This window comes from Anabrus simplex, chromosome X, assembly GCF_040414725.1.
Source record: "Anabrus simplex isolate iqAnaSimp1 chromosome X, ASM4041472v1, whole genome shotgun sequence".
In the NCBI taxonomy this organism is placed as follows: Eukaryota; Metazoa; Arthropoda; class Insecta; order Orthoptera; family Tettigoniidae; genus Anabrus; species Anabrus simplex.
The window spans coordinates 112,258,619-112,278,877 of NC_090279.1; the positions used below are offsets into that span (position 1 = coordinate 112,258,619).

The following is a 20,259-nucleotide window of genomic DNA, read 5'->3' on the forward strand; positions in this document are numbered from 1 at the left end:
ACTGTTAGGCAGTACCATATGGCTGATAAAACAGGCTTGAGGCAGTTTCTAAAAAGTAACTATGATCGGTGGAAAACGGTAAATAAAAATGTAAACAGACTCTGGGATGGGTTTAAAGCAATTGTTGAAGAATACGAAAACAGGTTTGTACCTGTAAAGGTGGTAAGGAATGGTAAAAGACCCACCTTATTACAATAGAGAAATAAAGAGACTAAGAAGAAGGTGCAGAATGGAAAGAAATATAGTTAGAAATGGCTGTGGAAGTAAGGCGAAATTGAAGGAACTTACTAGAAAATTGAATCTAGCAAAGAAGGCAGCTAAGGATAACATGATGGCAAGCATAATTGGCATTCATACAAATTTTAGTGAAAGATGGAAGTGTATGTATAGGTATTTTAAGGCAGAAACAGGTTCCAAAAAGGACATTGCAGGAATAATTAATGAACAAGGGGAGTGTGTATGTGAGGATTTTCAAAAGGCAGAAGTATTCAGTCAGCAGCATCCAAAGATTGTTGGTTACAAGGATAATGTCGAGATAGTGGAGAACTCTAAGGCTAAAGAAGTATTAAAATTTGCATATGATAACAATGACATTTACAATAAGATACAAAAGTTGAAAACTAGAAAAGCGACTGGAATTGACCAGATTTCTGGAGATATACTAAAGACAATGGGTTGGGATATAGTACCATACCTGAAGTACTTATTTGATTATTGTTTGGCCGAAGGAGCTATACCAGATGAATGGAGAGTTGCTATAGTAGCCCCTGTGTATAAAGGAAAGGGTGATAGACATGAGGCTGAAAATTACAGGCCAGTAAGTTTGACATGCATTGTATGTAAGCTTTGGGAAGGTATACTTTCTGATTATATTAGACATGTTTGCGAAATTAATAACTGGTTCGATAGAAGGCAGTTCGGTTTTATTAAAGGTTATTCCACTGAAGCTCAACTTGTAGGATTCCAGCAAGATATAGGAGATATATTGGATTCAGGAAGTCAAATGGACTGTATCGCGATTGATCTGTCTAAAGCATTTGATAGGGTGGATCATGGGAGACTACTGGCAAAAATGAGTGTAATTGGTCTAGACAAAAGAGTGACTGAATGGGTTGCTATATTTCTAGAGAATAATCTCAGAGGATTAGAGTAGACGAAGCATCATCTGACCCTGTAATAATTAAGAGGGTAATTCCTCAAGGCAGTATCATTGGACCTTTATGTTTTCTTATATATATAAATGATATGAGTAAAGAAGTGGAATCAGAGATAAGGCTTTTTGCGGATGATGTTATTCTCTATAGAGTAATAAATAATTTACGAGATTGTGAGCAACTGCAACGTGACATCGATAATTATGTGAGATGGACAGCAGGCAATGGTACGTTGATCAACAGGGTTAAAAGTCAGGTTGTGAGTTTCACGAATAGGAAAAGTCCTCTCAGTTTTAATTACTGCGTTGACGGGGTGAAAGTTCCGTTTGGGGATCGTTGTAAGTATCTAGGTGTTAATATAAGGAAAGATCTTCATTGGGGTAATCACATAAATGGGATTGTAAATAAAGGGTACAGCTCTCTGCACATGGTTATGAGGGTGTTTAGGGGTTGTAGTAAGGATGTAAAGGAGAGGGCATATAAGTCTCTGGTAATACCCCAACTAGAGTATGGTTCCAGTGTATGGGACCCTCACCAGGATTACCTGATTCAAGAACTGGAAAAAATGCGAAGAAAAGCAGCTCGATTTGTTCTGGATGATTTCCGACAAAAGAGTAGCGTTACAAAAATGTTGCAATGTTTGGGCTGGGAAGAATTGGGAGAAAGAAGAAGAGCTGCTCGACTAAGTGGTATGTTCCGAGCTGTCAGCGGAGAGGTGGCGTGGAATGACATTAGTAGACGAATAAGTTTGAGTGGCGTTTATAAAAGTAGGAAAGATCACAATATGAAGATAAATTTGGAATGCAAGAGTACAAACTGGGGCAAATAACTTACCAAGGGAGATGTTCAATAAATTTCCAATTTCTTTGAAATCATTTAGGAAAAGTCTAGGAAAACAGCAGATATGGAATCTGCCACCTGGGCGACTGCCCTAAATGCAGATCAGTATTGATTGATTGATTTATTGATTGATTGATTGATTGATTGAAGTAAGATGTACATATCTTATATTCCTTATTGATTTCAAAATATTAATGTTTGGCTATAAAGTGGAATATTGGAAACCTGAGTGCACAAGAGCAGTTCTGTGATTGTGAGGCACGCGATGTCAGCAATCTCCGCCAAGCAAGATGGAATGGCTGGTCAGATGCTCGAAGAGCGTAATGGGGAGACGTCAGTAGCGTAGTCAGGATTTCAGCTGGGTGGGGGTATTAAGGCGGAAATGTTATTTTGGTGGTTGTCCGAACTTCCGGAGAGTTCAGGGGCTATAGAATTCCTAATAAGGCTCCACGTGAGTGTGGTGGATTCGTGTGGGTATTTAAATATACATAAAACAAGAGTTTAACTTTAAAATAATGATATATCTGTATCGGTCGTGACAGCAATAACAAGGAAATGCACGTTCGAATTTGCCGTATTTTCTGTCTGTCTGTCTGTCTGTCTGTCTGTCTGTCTGTCTGTCTGTCTGTCTGTCTGTCTGTCTGTCTGTCTGTCTGTCTGTCTGTCTGTCTGCCTGTCTGTCCGTTTGTAACTACGTATGCCCGTCAAGAGAAAACTGCTGAAGAGAATTTAATAAAAATCGGTGTTAAAGTCGGGGAATAAGTCGTTACAGTCTAGACCATAAATAGTTTTATTCACGCTGAGTGAAATGGTAGTTCAGGGAAAGGCCAAATATTGTTCTCAAATATTTATATTATTATTGGTGCTATCGACAAATACAACATGATTACAGGAAAAATTATGTCAACTCCCACATAATGGCTCCCTATTCTCAGTCACAACCCTCCACCTCATTTGCGGCGATACAACGTTCTTATCAGAGAATATCGGAAGATCATGACCAAAAAACAACTAGCTATTCATGGTGAAGAAAACTAAATGTGAAGGCTTGGAATATAGAAAGCTCATAGAATTGAACAGCAATATTATTACATTGACCATTGCTTGTTGTGGTGTTCTTAGTGTCTTCTGCTGCCATTCATCTCCGATAGATGGGATTATTACTCCGTATCGAGTACAACATCCTACCTGAATATTGGCGCGAAGTAGTTGGGGAATTAGATCTCTCTCTTCTTTAGTATGCAATTCCCATGGTTCATAAATTTCTTGACACTAATGCTACGTAACACATCATAGTATTCCACCAATTCAATCCGTACTCTGAGGCGCTGATTTGAATTAGAAGTTTGCACTCTTAACGGAACAATGGCAGAGGAGTGTTCGCGGCTGTCTGCGGCCTGGTCACTCCAGCTCTGGAATTTTGACTGTTACATCGGCAGCGTAGTACTGTTCGTTACAAGTGAAAAAGTGTGCGGATTTTCATTTGATCAACTATTTCAAAGAATAGTTTTGCATTTAATCGCGACATTCCTACTGACGTCATTGCAATGACCTATGATGACTTCAGTTGGAAAAACCATAAAAGCAGTCTTTCTGAGAATTCCGCAGCGAAGCATGGTTACATGAGCTAGTTATATATACAATGGTTAATAGAAATGCATTCGTTAAAACTCCTGGGGTTCTGGTCAATTCCCACCTCTGAATACGGCCTTTTCTTCATCTATTTTTCCCATCCCAACGTAACTGAAGCGTTTCATATACTTCGAATACAAGTGAAATTAATGCAAGTATAAATAGTTTGAGTAAAGATGAAATATTGTGATTTAGAATGAATACGGTAATTTTATTGTAGTAGTGGACAAGTATAGAAGCGACATTTTATACAAATAATGCGGCAAACACACACAATATATATAATGTAAGGGTTTGTTGTTGTTTCAGTCATCAGTCCATAGACTGGTTTGATATAGCTCTCAATGAGACCCTATCCTGCGCCGAAGATTTCATTTCTACGTAACAATTGCATCCTACATCTGCTCCAATCTGCATTCATATCCTAGTCTACCCCCAGCGTTCTTACCACCTACACTTCCTTCAAAAGCTAACTGAACAAGTCCTGGGTATCTTAAGTGTGTCCTCTCATACTATCTCTTCTTCTCGTCAAATTTTGCCAAATCGATCTCCTCTCACCAATTCGATTCAGTATCCCTGTATTCGTGATTCGATCTATCCATCTCACCTTCAGCATTCTTCTGTAACACCACATTTCAAAAGCTTCTATTCTCTTTCTCTCTGAACTAGTTATCGCCCATGTTTCACTTCCATACAATGCCACACTCCACACGAAAATCTTATAAAACATCTAATTCCTATATCAATGTTTGAAGTGAGCAAATTTCTTTTCTTAAGAAAGCTCTTCCTTGCTTGTGCTAGTCTGCATTTTATGTCCTCCTTACTTCTACCATCGTTAGTTATTTTACTACCCAAGTAACAACATTCATCTACTTCCTTTAAGGCTTAATTTCCTAATCTAATATTAACTGCATCACCTGCATTTCTTTCGACTGCACTCCATTACTTTTGTTTTGGACTTATTTATTTTCATCTTGTACTCCCTACCCAAGACTTCGTCCATACCATTCAGCAGCTTTTCGAGATCTTTTGCAATCTCATATAAATAACATCATCGGCAAATCTTAAGGTTTTGATTTCCTTTCCATGGATTTCCTTTCCAAAGTCCTTTTTGATTTCCTTTACTGTCTTTTGTATGTCAACATTGAAAATGAAGGGGGGACAAACTGCAGCATGGCCTCACTCCTTTCAGGATTGCTGATTCTTTTTCAAAGCCCTCGATTCTTATCACTGTAGACTGATTTTTATACAGATTGTAGATAATTCTTCGTTCTCGGTACCGGATCCCAATCACCTTCAGAATCTTAAATAGCTTGGTCCAATCAACATTGTCGAATGCCCTTTCTAGATCTACGAATAACATTTACGTGGGCGTGTCCTTCTCAATTCGATTCTCTAAGATCAAACGTAAGGTCAGGATTGCTTCACGTGTCCCTACATTTCTTCTGAAGCCAAATTGGTCTTCAACTCAGCTTCAACTTCTTTTTCCATTCTTCTGTAAATAACACGTGTTAAAATTTTGCAGGCATGAGATACTAAACTAATGGTGCGGTAGTTTTCACACCTGTCAGCACCGCTTTTCTTGGGAATAGGTATAACAATATTCTGCCGAAAATCGGATGGGACTTCTCCTATATAATTCATCTTACACACAAAATGGAATAAACTTGCCATGTTGGTTTCCCCTAAAGCAGTCAGTATTTCAGAGGGATTGTCATCAATTCCAGGTGCCTTGTTCCTATTTAGGTCACTCACAGCTCTGTCAAACTCTGACCTAAAGGTTGGGTCTCCTATTTCATCAACATTAACAGCCTCTTCTTGTTCCAGAACCAAATTATCTACATCTTCACCTTGATACAACTGTTGGATATGTTCCTGCTATCTGTCTGCTTTTCCTTCCTTCCCTAGAAGTAGCTTTCCATCTTACCTCTTAATATTCATACACCTAGATTTCCTTTCTCCAAAGTTTTCCTTGATTTTTCTGTATACAGCATCTACCTTTCCTAAGACCATACAACCTTCGACATCCTTGCACTTCTCCTTCAGACACTTCTCCTTAGCTACCTTGCACGTTCTATCCACGTCATTATTCAAGCGCCTGTATTATTTTTTGCCCTCTTCATTTCTAGCATTCTTGTATTTTCGTCGTTCATCAATCGAGTCTAGTATCTCCTGAGTTATCCATTGATTCTTACTTGGTCTTTTCTTCCTTCCTAACATTTCTTCAGCAGCCCTACTGACTTCATTTTTCATGACCATCCACACTTCCTCTATTGTGTTTCCTTCAGCCTTTTCATTTATTCCTTGAACAACATGTTCCCTGAAACAATCCCGCACACTCTTTTCTTTCAACTTGTCTAGATCCCATATTTTTGCATTCCTTCCTTTCTTCAATTTTTTCAACTTCAGATGGCATTTCATGACCAACAAGTTGTAGTCAGAGTCCACGTCTGCTCCTGGGAAAGTTTTGCAATCCAACACCTGGTTTCTGAATCTCTGCCTAATCATAATGAAGTCTATTTGATACCTTCCAGTGTCTCCAGGTCTCGTCCACGTATACAGCCGTCGTTTGTGGTGTTTGAACCAAGTATTGGCAAGGACTAAATTATGATCAGTGCAGAATTCAACCAGCCGACTTCCTCTTTCGTTCCTCTGTCCCAATCTGAATTCTCCTACTGTATTACCTTCTGTTCCTTGGCCTACCACTGCATTCCAGTCTCCCGTCACAATTAGATTCTCGTCACCTTTTACATATTGTATAAATCTTCTATTTCTTCGTATATTCTTTCGATTTCTCATCATCCGCTGGACTAGCAGGCATATAGACCTGCACTGTTGTGGTGGGCATTGGTTTGGTGTCTATCTTGACGACAATAATTCTTTAACTATGCTGGTCGTAGTAGCTTACCCACTGCCCTATTTTCATATTCATTATTAAACCAACTCCAGCATTATGAGGGCCATTCAAAAAGAAAAGAGCCGGAGGCTATAAATTCAAAACCAGTACCGTTATTTCAAAAGTATTGCCCGGTACTGTTGAGGAGCTTTTCCCACTGTATGGCCGTCTTGTGAAATTCCTGGTGCTGTGTTGTAAAACAGTTCCGAACGCTGCTTGACGTCGTGCGAGGAAAATTGTTTGCTTCTCAGAGCATTCTTTAGCTCACCTTGGCGGTGACCCTGCATGCTTCTACTAGAGACTTTGTCGTTTTGACTCGAGGTCGAAGTCTCGTCTCCAGCGACCACTCGTGGCTTGCTTGGCATAGCGCAGCAAATGTTCGGGAGCGAAGTCCATTCGACATGCTTCCTGTGCTGCTTGAATACTGTGAGACGCGCAATTCCACCTGCGAAATTTCCATCTGTTTTTAATTAAGGCACGAATATTTCCGAAGCACACTCCGACCTCTGCGGCAATGGCTGCTACCGTAACTCAATGAGGGCATCCACCTCCTGCACAATGGCATCGGTAATGCGGTGTGGCGTTCGTCACCGGCCAACAACATCCTGAACGGTTGGGCCATGCCTTGACCCTTGCGGCGGCCATGCAGTGCTCTCTGTACATTTGTGCCATTCTTCGATCACTCCTTCTGCTGTCAGGAGAAGCCCTACACCGTTTGCTCTTCTTCTGAAGCATCCATTTCACTGTTTCCAGCACGACTGGGTGTCGTGGGCGATCAACGCATGTGCGTGCTCGCTCTGTCGTAACGTGGTGTGAAGCCATGTCCTTCTAGCGGCGAGTTTGGACCTCAGCGCTCTTATACGGACTGCACCTTCTTCCGCAGGCAATTGGATTACGATCCTTCCAGAGGTGAGTCTAGGACCTCAGAGGTATTATGGGGACCACACCTCCTTCCGCAGGCAATTGCATTACAATCCTTCCAGCGGTGAGTTTAGGACCTCAGCGCTCTTATAGGGACTGCACCTTCTTCCGCAGGCAATTGCATTACAATCCTTCCAGCGGTGAGTTTAGGACCTCAGCGCTCTTATAGGGACTGCACCTTCTTCCGCAGGCAATTGCATTACAATCCTTCCAGCGGTGAGTTTAGGACCTCAGCGCTCTTATAGGGACTGCACCTTCTTCCGCAGGCAATTGCATTACAATCCTTCCAGCGGTGAGTTTAGGACCTCAGCGCTCTTATAGGGACTGCACCTTCTTCCGCAGGCAATTGCATTACAATCCTTCCAGCGGTGAGTTTAGGACCTCAGCTCTCTTATAGGGACTGCACCTTCTTCCGCAGGTAGTTGCATTACAATCCTTCCAGCGGTGAGTTTAGGACCTCAGCGCTCTTATAGGGACTGCACCTTCTTCCGCAGGCAATTGCATTACGACCCTTACAGCGGTGAACGTAGGACCTCAGCACTCTTATAGGGACCGCACCTCCTTCCGCAGGTAGTTGCATTACGATCCTTTCAACGGTGAGTTTAGGACCTCAACGCTCTTATAGGGACCGCACCTCCTTCGGCAGGCAATTGGATTACGATCCTTCTAGCGGTAAGTTTAGGACCTCAGAGGTACTATGGGGACCACACCTCTTTCCGCAAGCAATTGCATTACAACAATCCTTCCCGCTGTGAGTTTAGGACCTCAGCGCTCTTATAGGGACCGCACCTCCTTCCGCAGGTAGTTGCATTACGATCCTTTCAACGGTGAGTTTAGGACATCAACGCTCTTATAGGAACCGCACCTCCTTCCGCAGGCAATTGGATTACGATCCTTCTAGCGGTAAGTTTAGGACCTCAGAGGTATTATGGGGACCACACCTCCTTCCGCAAGCAATTGCATTACAATCCTTCCCGTGGTGAGTGTAAGATCTCAGCGCTCTTATGGAGACCGCACATCCTTCCGCAGGTAGTTGCATTACGATCCTTTCAACGGTGAGTTTAGGACCTCAACGCTCTTATAGGGAGAGCACCTTCTTCCGCATGTCCCTTCAGCTGTGCGTTTACGACCTCAGCTTTCTTATAGGGATCGCACCTTCTTCTGCAGGTCTATTCGGCAGTGAGTTTAGGACCTCAGCGCTCTTGTAGGGACCGCACCTTCTTCCGCAGGCAATTGCATTATGAACCCTTCAGCGGTTTTCATTTTGTAGCCTCGGGCTCATTGCATTCTGAATGGCCCTCATACATGGTACCAAACAAAACCTTCAATATGTACGGATGACCCATCACTCGGTAGAACAGGTTTTCTTTTCATATATCCTCCCAAGGAAAAGTCGCCCCACACTACTGGCCTGGACTTATGCCCCACTTTCTGGGTGCGTCACGGCATCCACTCACCGTTTAAGGTGTAAGGTAAGCCTGAAGAATTGTTGGATACTCGATATACACAACCGTAAATGATGCAATTATTTCTCAAAAGTACTAACGGAAAGTAAGCGACGTGATCTACGGTTTTAAGAAGAATCGGAATCAACAGAACCTGACTTTCCGTTTTAAAAGTGTTCCATGCATCGACCGTAATTCAAGCCTCGGCCGTCTTGGTGAGAACATAGAACCATTGGAAATGAGTTATGACGCTCGCCAGTTACAGTACAAAATAGTTACCTGCACTTTTGATGGAGCCATTAGGGGTTATAATCAGTCCCCGGCCATTTGACAAACTGACAGACCTACCTTTAGAACTTAGGCACGCATGCGCGATCATGTTTTGCTACTACATGCTAGTGCTGCACAAAACATTTTCATAACTTACCGAGGATGTACACATTTACAGCTTCTTTAAGACGAAACGTTCCATATTCAAACAAGTCAGTAATATGCGAAAAACGAGGAACTAACGTGCAGCTCACAATCCTGTCACAGTCTTCCCAACACCGTAACTTAAACACAGCACATCTTTCATCCACGGTACAACCCACGCTGTGCCAGGACCTCTGGGATATTGTTGTTTCCTGGAACCGATGTACAAGGGCTGACACGATGTTGTAAACTTGCGTACAGAGAAATCCCTCGCCTCATCTCCTGACATTTGTCAACACACGGCTATATTCCCTACACAAAGGCCGAAAGGGGAAATACCCCCACACACCTTAAGTGTCCGCCCCCGTGGCTAAATGGTTAGCGTGCTGACCTTTGTTCTAGAGGGCTCCGGGTTCAATTCCCGTCCGTGTCGGGGATTTCAATCTTAAATAGTTAATTCCCCTGCCTCGAGTACTGGGTGTCTGTGCTGTCGCCAGCTTACACACAACACGCAGTTACCCACACATGGCAAATGCTGTCCACCCTGCCTTACAGGAGCTAGACCGCGAAACGAACAGTCCTAAGTGCTTTGCTTTCATTCAAGCTCCTTCAAGCAGTACTGAGCCATGCTAACATATTCTTTTTCGCTCCTTTAATTTAACATTTCGGCATAAATTCTTAATTTGTTCGCGCCGAACGTAAATCAACGGCTCGCTTCCCCCTTGCTGCGCCAGTAGGAGTCGTGCCTATCTCATCCTCATGTGTGCAAATCTCTCTTTCCTATGGCTTACAATTCTTAACGTAACCTCTTTCCAAACGTATCGTTTAGCCTTCAACGGTTTCTCTCTTTAACTGCATATTTCTTGTAATTTTGTCTGCTGTTTTTGGCCTTCGCGTGGTGTTTTAGTAGGTGGGTGGTCGCATAATTCAAAACGTTTTTTGTTTAACACAGGAAATTAATTCAACTTGTGATGATTGAAGGTTCCTTTCAAGTAACACCTCATGCTTGCGTGTTTGTAGTGTTCTCCCGACGCAATTCTGCTGAAGATGATATACCGGGCAAAAGCGATGGTGTTTACTTCACAATCATGTTAAGATAATGACCCAGACTGTGATAAACTTTACGACAGGACTCAGGAACAGCCGGCAGTTCTGGTAAAGGAGTGATTAAACTATCGTAAATGTGTACACTGAGGCTACATTCCGAGTGTTCCTCAAAGTATCAGAGAGTTAAGCGCTGTTCGTACTTTCAAAGAAGCACTCTGGAGACATTCAGTGCCAATAAACTTTAAGCTGATAATCACAACCATTCTGTCGTCATGGTAGAAGATTAGCTTAAAGCTATTGATCGTTTTATGTTTCAAGTCTTATTACATTTCATGCGCTATCTAGTTATATTTATTTCGAATTAATTTAATTTCATCACTCATCACTCTTATTGTAATTTTCTTTGTATTCTATCCAATTATAGTAATGTGACGTACGTGTATTTCAGTGCCTGGTTGGGTGGAAAAGAAGGCCAGGTGCAATAAAACATCACGAAATAACTTATTGATAATGATAGATAACAGTTTACATCACTACGGTATCTTTAACAAGTGATCTAGCGCAGTGTTGACGAACATGCCGATACACACTTGATGATAAATACTGAGCACGAATGTTCGAGATTAGTTCAACAGTTGGCAACCATGGTCCAGAACTCCACTTTGTGGCACGTTACGACAGCAAGGTAGGCCGAGTGCTGTGAGAATGGCCAGATCGTTTATAAATGAAATCCCTGTTCTGTGTAAGTGGACGTCGCCCATGAGAATGGTAAATACACTTTATTGTCTCAAAGCAGCAGCAATTGGACGAAATTAGGCTCGAAATATCCTGGGAAGGCTGTCAGTGGTATAACAGAGTAACAATGTTAAAGAGGTACCTTCTGATTGGAGGAAGCAGTAATTGCACCTATCTGTAACCAAGGGAAGGATTCCAAGAACTATGTAGGTATTTCAAGGATGCTGTTGATGGCGACTCGTTCGTGCACCAGGAAAGGCGTTTACGTGTATTTTTGAAAAGAGAGAGAGCGATCAATGGTTGAGAGTAAGCCGGATGTGAACCAGTGAGGTTTCAGGCCGCAGAGGGGTTGTCACTATCATAGATTTACTATACACCAGGTTATTGCAAAGTACTGCGAGATGAATAAAAATGTATGTTTATGATTCGTAGATCTACAAAAGTCATATGGCAGAGCACTGCGGGAAATGATTTAGCCATACTGAGGGAATATTACTAGCAATCAAACTCATTTATTTTGAGAACGGCTACAGTGGGAGTTGCACATGACTACAGTTCAGCTAATGGAAGTGCCAGGGATTGATTCAGTCAGGTGTAAATGTCATAAGAAGTTTGTACTGCGCCGATGATTTTTTGTTAATGACAGAGAGAGCTGAAAGCCTGCAATCTAACATCATGGAAGCTGAAGAGAGGTGGAGTGAGAATGACATGAACAAAGTCTAAAGTAATGTCAGTAGGGAGGAAAGTTTGGAGAAATGAATGTCTGGTCGATGATACAAAACTGGAACATATAGATAACTTCTCCAACAGCACCAAGAAGTCCTCATACTCTCACGGTGTTCATGCCCTTTACGGCTCTTTCCTTTTCTTTGGACTTAATTCATGTTATCGGTTTTACGCCCCAATAAGTATATTCGCATGGTTTTTCGACACATCAGCGTGCCGGAATTTTGCCCTTCAGGATAAAATTTTATGTGCCAGTAAATCTATGGACACAAGTCTGACGTAGCACCGGAGTGAGCGAGAATCGAACCTGCCAACTTGGTCTCAGAAAGCTAGCTCTTTGCGGCCTGAGCTACTGAGGGTTGGACTCCTTAGTTCCTCGCTTGATTATAATTAATAGGAGATGGTTATCTACTCCTCGTGCGTTCATCAGCCAGTGACATCACTAGCTAAATGTTTAATATAAGAAATGTCTTCCGTCCGACATACAGTATTTCATGAGCAGAAGAGAGCTAGAGAGAAGAACTTACCATGCACAGTCACCCAGCAACCTACAGGCTTGTGAACTCCCATCCAGGGGTTGGACAACGAATAATTATTGTACATTGCAGGGATCACATCGAACCACTCCCCGTCACTCTCCGCCACCATCAGATCCCCTCTGTCTCTCTTGCATTGCTTCCTGGCCTCAGTCCAGTTCTTTCTTTCAACGTATGCCTTATAACAGTTGAATCTTTCAAACAGCACATAACCTGTGGGCAGATAGAACATCCCATTTAAACAATTAGTTCACACTTTCAGATTTTAGACTATCCTACGTTTTAAAATGAAGATCCTCTGTTATTTGTTGTACTCTCTGATGCATGACATGGTCAGTGTATGAAGAGGAGTTAATGAGCTGAAGTGAAGGACGAAACGTAAGAGAAAGGAGAGGGTGAAACGTGACATAGCCTAAAATAGCATCAAGGTGTTTGTTCATGGCCTAACTTCTCCATCCGACGAACTAATCACCATCAAAAGTGTTATATGCCCTCGCTTCAAACGATCGCTGTCGAGAGGCTTTTGGTACGCAATCTCGTCATTAGAAATTGTACACCACAACACTCCATCGCTGCCGGCCAACATTCTGATAGCGGGATTCGAATCGGCTAACCACCACATAGACTTCACGCCTCAACAATCTTGCCTAGCAGGCAGACCAGTGCTTCTATCCACGTGATAAACTGATGTGTGCGGACTTTACTACCAGTGCTTCTATCTACGTGATAAACTGATGTGTGCGGACTGTACCAGTGCTTCTATCTACGTTATATACTGATGTGTGCGGACTGCATTACCAGTGCTTCTATCTACGTGATAAACTGATGTGTGCGGACTGTACCAGTGCTTCTATCTACGTGATAAACTGATGTGTGCGGACTGTACCAGTGCATCTATCTACGTTATATACTGATGTGTGCGGACTGAACTACCAGTGCTTCTATCTACGTGATAAACTGATGTGTGCGGACTGTACCAGTGCTTCTATCTACGTGATAAACTGATGTGTGCGGACTGTACCAGTGCTTCTATCTACGTGATAAACTGATGTGTGCGGACTGTACCAGTGCTTCTATCTACGTGATAAACTGATGTGTGCGGACTGTACCATCAGTGCTTCTATCCACGTGATAAACTGATGTGTGCGGACTGAACTACCAGTGCTTCTATCTACGTGATAAACTGATGTGTGCGGACTGTACCAGTGCTTCTATCTACGTGATAAACTGATGTGTGCGGACTGAACTACCAGTGCTTCTATCTACGTGATAAACTGATGTCCATCAGTGCTTCTATCTACGTGATAAACTGATGTGTGCGGACTGCACCAGTGCTTCTATCTACGTGATAAACTGATGTGTGCGGACTGTACCAGTGCTTCTATCTACGTGATAAACTGATGTGTGCGGACTGTACCATCAGTGCTTCTATCCACGTGATAAACTGATGTGTGCGGACTGAACTACCAGTGCTTCTATCTACGTGATAAACTGATGTGTGCGGACTGTACCAGTGCTTCTATCTACGTGATAAACTGATGTGTGCGGACTGAACTACCAGTGCTTCTATCTACAGATAAACTGATGTGTGCGGACTGTACCAGTGCTTCTATCTACGTGATAAACTGATGTGTGCGGACTGTACCATCAGTGCTTCTATCCACGTGATAAACTGATGTGTGCGGACTGAACTACCAGTGCTTCTATCTACGTGATAAACTGATGTGTGCGGACTGTACCAGTGCTTCTATCTACGTGATAAACTGATGTGTGCGGACTGAACTACCAGTGCTTCTATCTACGTGATAAACTGATGTCCATCAGTGCTTCTATCTACGTGATAAACTGATGTGTGCGGACTGCACCAGTGCTTCTATCTACGTGATAAACTGATGTGTGCGGACTGTACCAGTGCTTCTATCTACGTGATAAACTGATGTGTGCGGACTGTACCATCAGTGCTTCTATCCACGTGATAAACTGATGTGTGCGGACTGAACTACCAGTGCTTCTATCTACGTGATAAACTGATGTGTGCGGACTGTACCAGTGCTTCTATCTGCGTGATAAACTGATGTGTGCGGACTGAACTGCCAGTGCTTCTATCTACGTGATAAACTGATGTGTGCAACTCATTTCAGGAGCTGGACAGTTCGCAGTATTTTCGAGATGATTTAACCGTGTTTGATGTATTTCTTATTCCGGACATGTGTAAAATGAATAATCGACAATATCACAATCGTGTTAAATCACTTCTGAAAAAGCCCACAGTTTTCTGCTAGATTCAGCTGGATTGAAAATTGAACATATTAGATTCTTTTATGTTGCCGGATGTTCCTATGGATTTCCATAACACTGGGCGAGCTGGCCGTGCGCGTAGAGGCGCGCGGCTCTGAGCTTGCATGCGGGAGATAGTAGGTTCGAATGCCACTATCGGCAGCCCTGAAAATGGTTTTCCGTGGTTCCCCTTTTTCACCAGGCAAATGCTGGGGCTGTACCTTAATTAAGGCCACGGCCACTTCTTTCAAACTCCTAGGCTTTTCCTATCCCATCGTCGCCATAAGACCTATCTGTGTCGGCGCGACGTAAGGCCCCTAGCAAAAAAAAAGTCCATAACATTTTATTCGACTGGCTGCCACACGTCTGCTCTGATGGTATGAGGGGCGACGTTGGGCGCAGCATGTGTTGTTTCGTACCAGAGCATGATTTGCTAACTGATCCGTGCTTTCCTCTGAAGTAAATGCTAAAAAATAAATAAACCTTCACTCACAACGAATAAGAGTTATACAGAATGAGCTTTAGCTCATGAAGCATGCTCCTGCTTCCCACTAAAACGTTGTAGTACTACATCATTTAAATAATCTTCACTAGTATCCTCAAATGAGCTTCAGAAGACAAAGTGGCGGTAAGTCGTGCAGTACTGTTAACCACTGGTAGAGTTCATTTTTAAACGAAGAGAATCCAAGACAACTCATTCCTTTATTAAGTTCCAGTTGGCATTTCTTTAACATTTTATCGAATATAATTTTCTATTTCTCCACACCACAAACCTCCCTGGACTGAAAGAGGACCGCCCCACCTCTTCACGGTACGGGATGAGAATTGAAGTGCGTAACAAGTTGTATACAGTGAGCTGACGGTTTGGTCTGAGAGAAGCCCGTCCCACCCCTTCACGTTACCGGAAGGGAACTGAAGTGCGTAACAAGTTCAATAGAGAGAGCTCTGTGTTTACGAACTGACTGTTTGGTCTGAGAGAGGCCCGTCCCACCCGTTCACGTTACGGGAAGGGAACTGAAGTGCGTAACAAGTTGTATACAGTGAGCTGACGGTTTGGTCTGAGAGAAGCCCGTCCCACCCCTTCAAGTTACCGGAAGAGAACTGAAGTGCGTAACAAGTTCAATACAGTGAGCTGACGGTTTGGTCTGAGAGAAGCCCGTCCCACCCCTTCAAGTTACCGGAAGAGAACTGAAGTGCGTAACAAGTTGAATACAGTGAGCTGACGGTTTGGTCTGAGAGAAGCCCGTCCCACCCCTTCAAGTTACCGGAAGGGAACTGAAGTGCGTAACAAGTTGAATACAGTGAGCTGACGGTTTGGTCTGAGAGAGGCCCGTCCCACCCCTTCACGGTACGGGAAGGGAACTGAAGTGCGTAACAAGTGCAATACAGTGAGCTTCATGAGTGCGAGCTGACTGTTTGAGATATCAGTGGCTTAACATTGTATCGTGAGTAAAAGATGTGCGAGATAATTAACAAAAACCTGTAATTATGACTTATTTTAATTTAGCTACATTTCCCGTGTTTCGTTGACACCTCCATTTGCTCAATATTAATAATTCTGGAACCATCTAAACATACACACATCACTTGTTAGAGCGTACAGTGTTCAGTCAAAGTCGGATCAGCCCACAAGAGTAACTGCAAAGCTTCTTCTAAATATTGCATATAGTTGGCAGCATTAGAACCACTTCAAAATATGTAAATGGAGAGTAGGTTGTGTGTACAAAGATTGATCCATATTTGATTATTCTTTCTTAAGAGTGAACCACATTTTGTTAACGTCATCATTTGTACACATTTTGGTTGAATTAAGCCAGGCGCTTGGAAGATATTAAATGGTTAATCTAAGCTTTTAAACAAGTTAACACAGTGTTGGCCTGCGAGGCCCATGTTATACACTACTGTACAATAAACGAGGACTTATACAAAACAGTAGCATACATGACATCAGCACTCGTCAAGGGAACCGCCTTTCTCAAGCCAAATTATTTATTTATTTATTTATTTATTTATTTATTTATTTATTTATTTATTTATTTATTTATTTATTTATTTATTTATTTATTTATTTATTTATTTATTTATTGACTTTAGCAGTGGCGAAGTTAGGGCTAGTGGCCCTCTCTTACACTTAACCACATTATTAATCTACATATAATACATATATACAACAAATGTACTATTCTATCATAAAATCAAAGATAAAAAGCTAAAAATTACAGATTTGGACAACATATAATGAAGAAAGAAAGCAGAGTTCAAGAAACAAAATAGAATAAACTTCGGAGCGTATAGATAATGAGAAAGAGACAAAGTCATAATGAAAAGTAAGATACAAACTACAAAAAAAAAAAAAAAAAAATAAGCAATGCAAAAAGAGAACACAATAAGTAATAAAGTAAATGGAAATATAAGTATGGCCATAAAAGTGATCTATGTACATGAGTAAGAAGCTAAAATTATGTACATTACACTATAGTAATAATAATAATAATAATAATAATAATAATAATAATAATAATAATAATAATAATAGTAATAATAATAATAATAATAATAATAATAATCACAATCACACAACCTATCATACGTCATCATACACACGAGACAATCAACGGTATTCAACAGGTAATCTCTACATGAAATCTTAAATTTCGATATTGAGTTTGAGTTCCTGACAGCAGCTGGGAGTGAATTCCAAAATCGTGACCCAGCCACAACGAATGATCTGTTATATATTGAAGAGTGGTTGACGGGAATAGCGAGGGAAGTGCCAGATCTAGTGTTACAATTATGGAATGAGGATAATAAATGGAATTTTGAAGAGATGTATTTGGGTAGATTTTCCTTCTGAGTTCGATATATCAACGTAAGTACATGGAATTTCCGTCGCCCCTCGGGTTTCAGCCAGGAAAGAAATGTGTAGCTAGGGGTTATGTGAGCATCGTAACTCAAGTTAAAAACATATCGAAGTCCAGAGTTCAGTGCTCGTTGAAGTTTCATAGTTTGTTCACGGGTTGCATCAATGAAGACAATGTCGCAGTAGTCAAGTATTGGTAGTATCAAAGTTTGGAGTAGTTTTATCTTTACGTCTTACGTCGCGTACATCTTTCTACATGTATTTATTACGTGTGCAGACCAGTCAAGAGTTTCAGTCAGGGTCATACCTAGGTTCTTAACTTCCTTACTGAACGGGATTACGGTGGCATTTAATATCACCGGAGGAATAGCATAATTTATATACATGATGTTTAATAATTTCTGAGAACCGGTAATAATTGTTTGAGATTTTTGGGGGTTGAGGAGGAGAGAGTTTTCACTGGCGTACACACTGAAGTAGTATAATTGGAGAGTTCGGGCGCCTCCTCCTCCTCCCGCGGGAAATTTGAATTCTGGCGGGAAATTTGAATTTTGGCGGGAGATTTGAATTTTGGCGCGAGATTTGAATTTTTAAACAAAGCCACGTGCTTTTTGACAGCTGTCATCGACAACAACGCATAGCTAACCTCACTGCTGCCATCTTGACGGGCCTAAACCTCAGTGGTGCCAACTTAACCTAACTAGCGTGAGGTAAACAAAGCCACGTGTTTTTTGACAGCCACGTGCTTTTTGACAGACAACAACGCATCGCTAACCTCAGTACTGCCATCTTGACGGGCCTAAACCTTAGTGGTACTAACTTAACCTAACTAGCGTGTGGTAAACAAAGCCACGTGCTTTTTTGACAGCTGTCATCCGCCATCTTTAAACCACAGAGCACTGTGCTGCCCTCTTTATCGTAGTAGATGTAAATTCATCACCTGTCACCCGCAGTGCTGCAATCTTGACGGGTCTAAACCTTAGTGCTACCAACTTAACCTCACTAGCGCGAGGTAAACAAAGCCACGTGCAGCTGTCATCCGCCATCTTTAATCTATAGAGCACAGTGCTGCCCTCTTTAGCTACTTACCTTTGAAATGTAGTACGTCACAGCTGTCATCCGCCATCTTTAATCCAGAGAGAACAGTGCTGCAATCTTTAGTTGAAATGTGGTGGCGGCAAATTCCACGTGCTCTTGTTTGGAAACAAATTCACGTGCTATTTTCTGACAGCTGTCATCCGCCATCTTGCATTACAAACCTCAGTGCTACACTCTTTAGTTGAAATGTGGTGGCGGCAAATTCTACATGCTCTTGTTTGGAAACCAACCTATGCGCTCTTTTGAGAGCTATCATCCGCCATCTTTAATCCAGAGAGCACCGTGCTGCCATCTTTAGCTAGATACCTTTGAAATGTGGTGGCGGCAAATTCCACGTGCTCTTGTTTGGAAACAAACCCATGTGCTTTTTTGACAGCTGTCATCCACCATTTTTAATCCAGAGAGAACAGCGCTGCACTCTTTAGTTGAAATGTGGTGGTGGCAAATTCCACGTGTTCTTGTTTGGAAACAAACCTATGCGCTTTTCTGTCAGCTGTCATCCACCATCTTTAATCCAGAGAGAACAGTGCCGCACTCTTTAGTTGAAATGTGGTGGTGGCAAATTCTACGTGCTCTTGTTTGGAAACAAATTCTACGCGCTCTTCAGCTGTCATCCACCATCTTTAATCCAGAGAGCACCGTGCTGCCCTCTTTGTTATGGCGGATAATTTGAAAAATTATTTTCGACAAGCAGCCATCTTTAATCCAGAGAGAACAGTGCTGCCCTCTTTAGCTACTTACCTTTGAGGCGGTTAATTTGGAAAATTCTTTTCGACAAGCAGCCATTTTTAATCCAGAGAGAACAGTGGTGCCCTCTTTAGCTACTTACCTTTGAGGCGGTTAATTTGAAAAATTCTTTTCGACAAGCAGCCATCTTTAATCCAGAGAGAACAGTGCTGCCCTCTTTAGCTACTTACCTTCGAGGCGGTTAATTTGAACAATTCTATTTAACAAGCTGCCATCTTTAATGAAAAGAGCATCGTGGTGCTATCTTGCGGGTAATTTTTTACATCACAGCTGTCATCCACCATCTTGCATTGCTAACCTTAGTGCTGCCCTCCTTAGCTACTTACCTTTGAAAAAAAATCTATTTGACAAGCTGTCACCCGCCATCTTGCATCGCAAACCTCAGTGCTGCACTCTATGTAGTGGCGGATAATTTGAAAAAATATTTTTGACAGGCAGCCATCTTTAATCCAGAGAGAACAGTGCTGCCATCTTTAGCTACTGCCATCTTACATCGCTTACCTCGCTGCTGCACTCTTTAGTTGAAATGTGGTGGCGGTTAATTCGAACAAGTATAATCACGCATCGGGCAAGCTGGAGTAAGGACGTGCTGCAGTGATGACGTCATTGTGCATGTTTAACCCCGTTCGCTGACTAAAAGCTTTAGTCTTTGAGAAACAGTGATAGAGTGTGGAGTGCAAACATGACGAAAACATTAATAGTTGATGTGCAAGGCTTTAAAGTAAACGGAAACAAATTTGTGTTTAAAGAGGTGGCTGTGTTAGATTGCAGTGTGTTGTGTGCTCCAAAACTTGTTAGTTTAGTATTTAGCCAACCGTTCCCTTACTGTTTGCAAACAGATGAAGATAAAAAGCAGACTCAGTGGATTGAAAACAATTTAGGTTTGAAGTGGGAAGAAAAAGGAATACCTTATCGTTTTCTACCTTTAATG

The 20,259-nt window shown here is 42.0% G+C and overlaps 1 protein-coding gene across 1 annotated transcript in view; it reads right to left on the reverse strand.

Moving 5' to 3' along the window:
- Nucleotides 1-20,259, reverse strand: part of LOC136886205 (C-type lectin lectoxin-Lio3) — a 94,030-nt gene that overhangs the window by 40,375 nt on the left and 33,396 nt on the right. Inside the window, exon 4 of the mRNA XM_068230689.1 lies at nucleotides 12,338-12,559. Coding sequence (XP_068086790.1) covers nucleotides 12,338-12,559 — 222 coding nt within the window. The remainder of the gene's footprint in view (nucleotides 1-12,337; nucleotides 12,560-20,259) is intronic.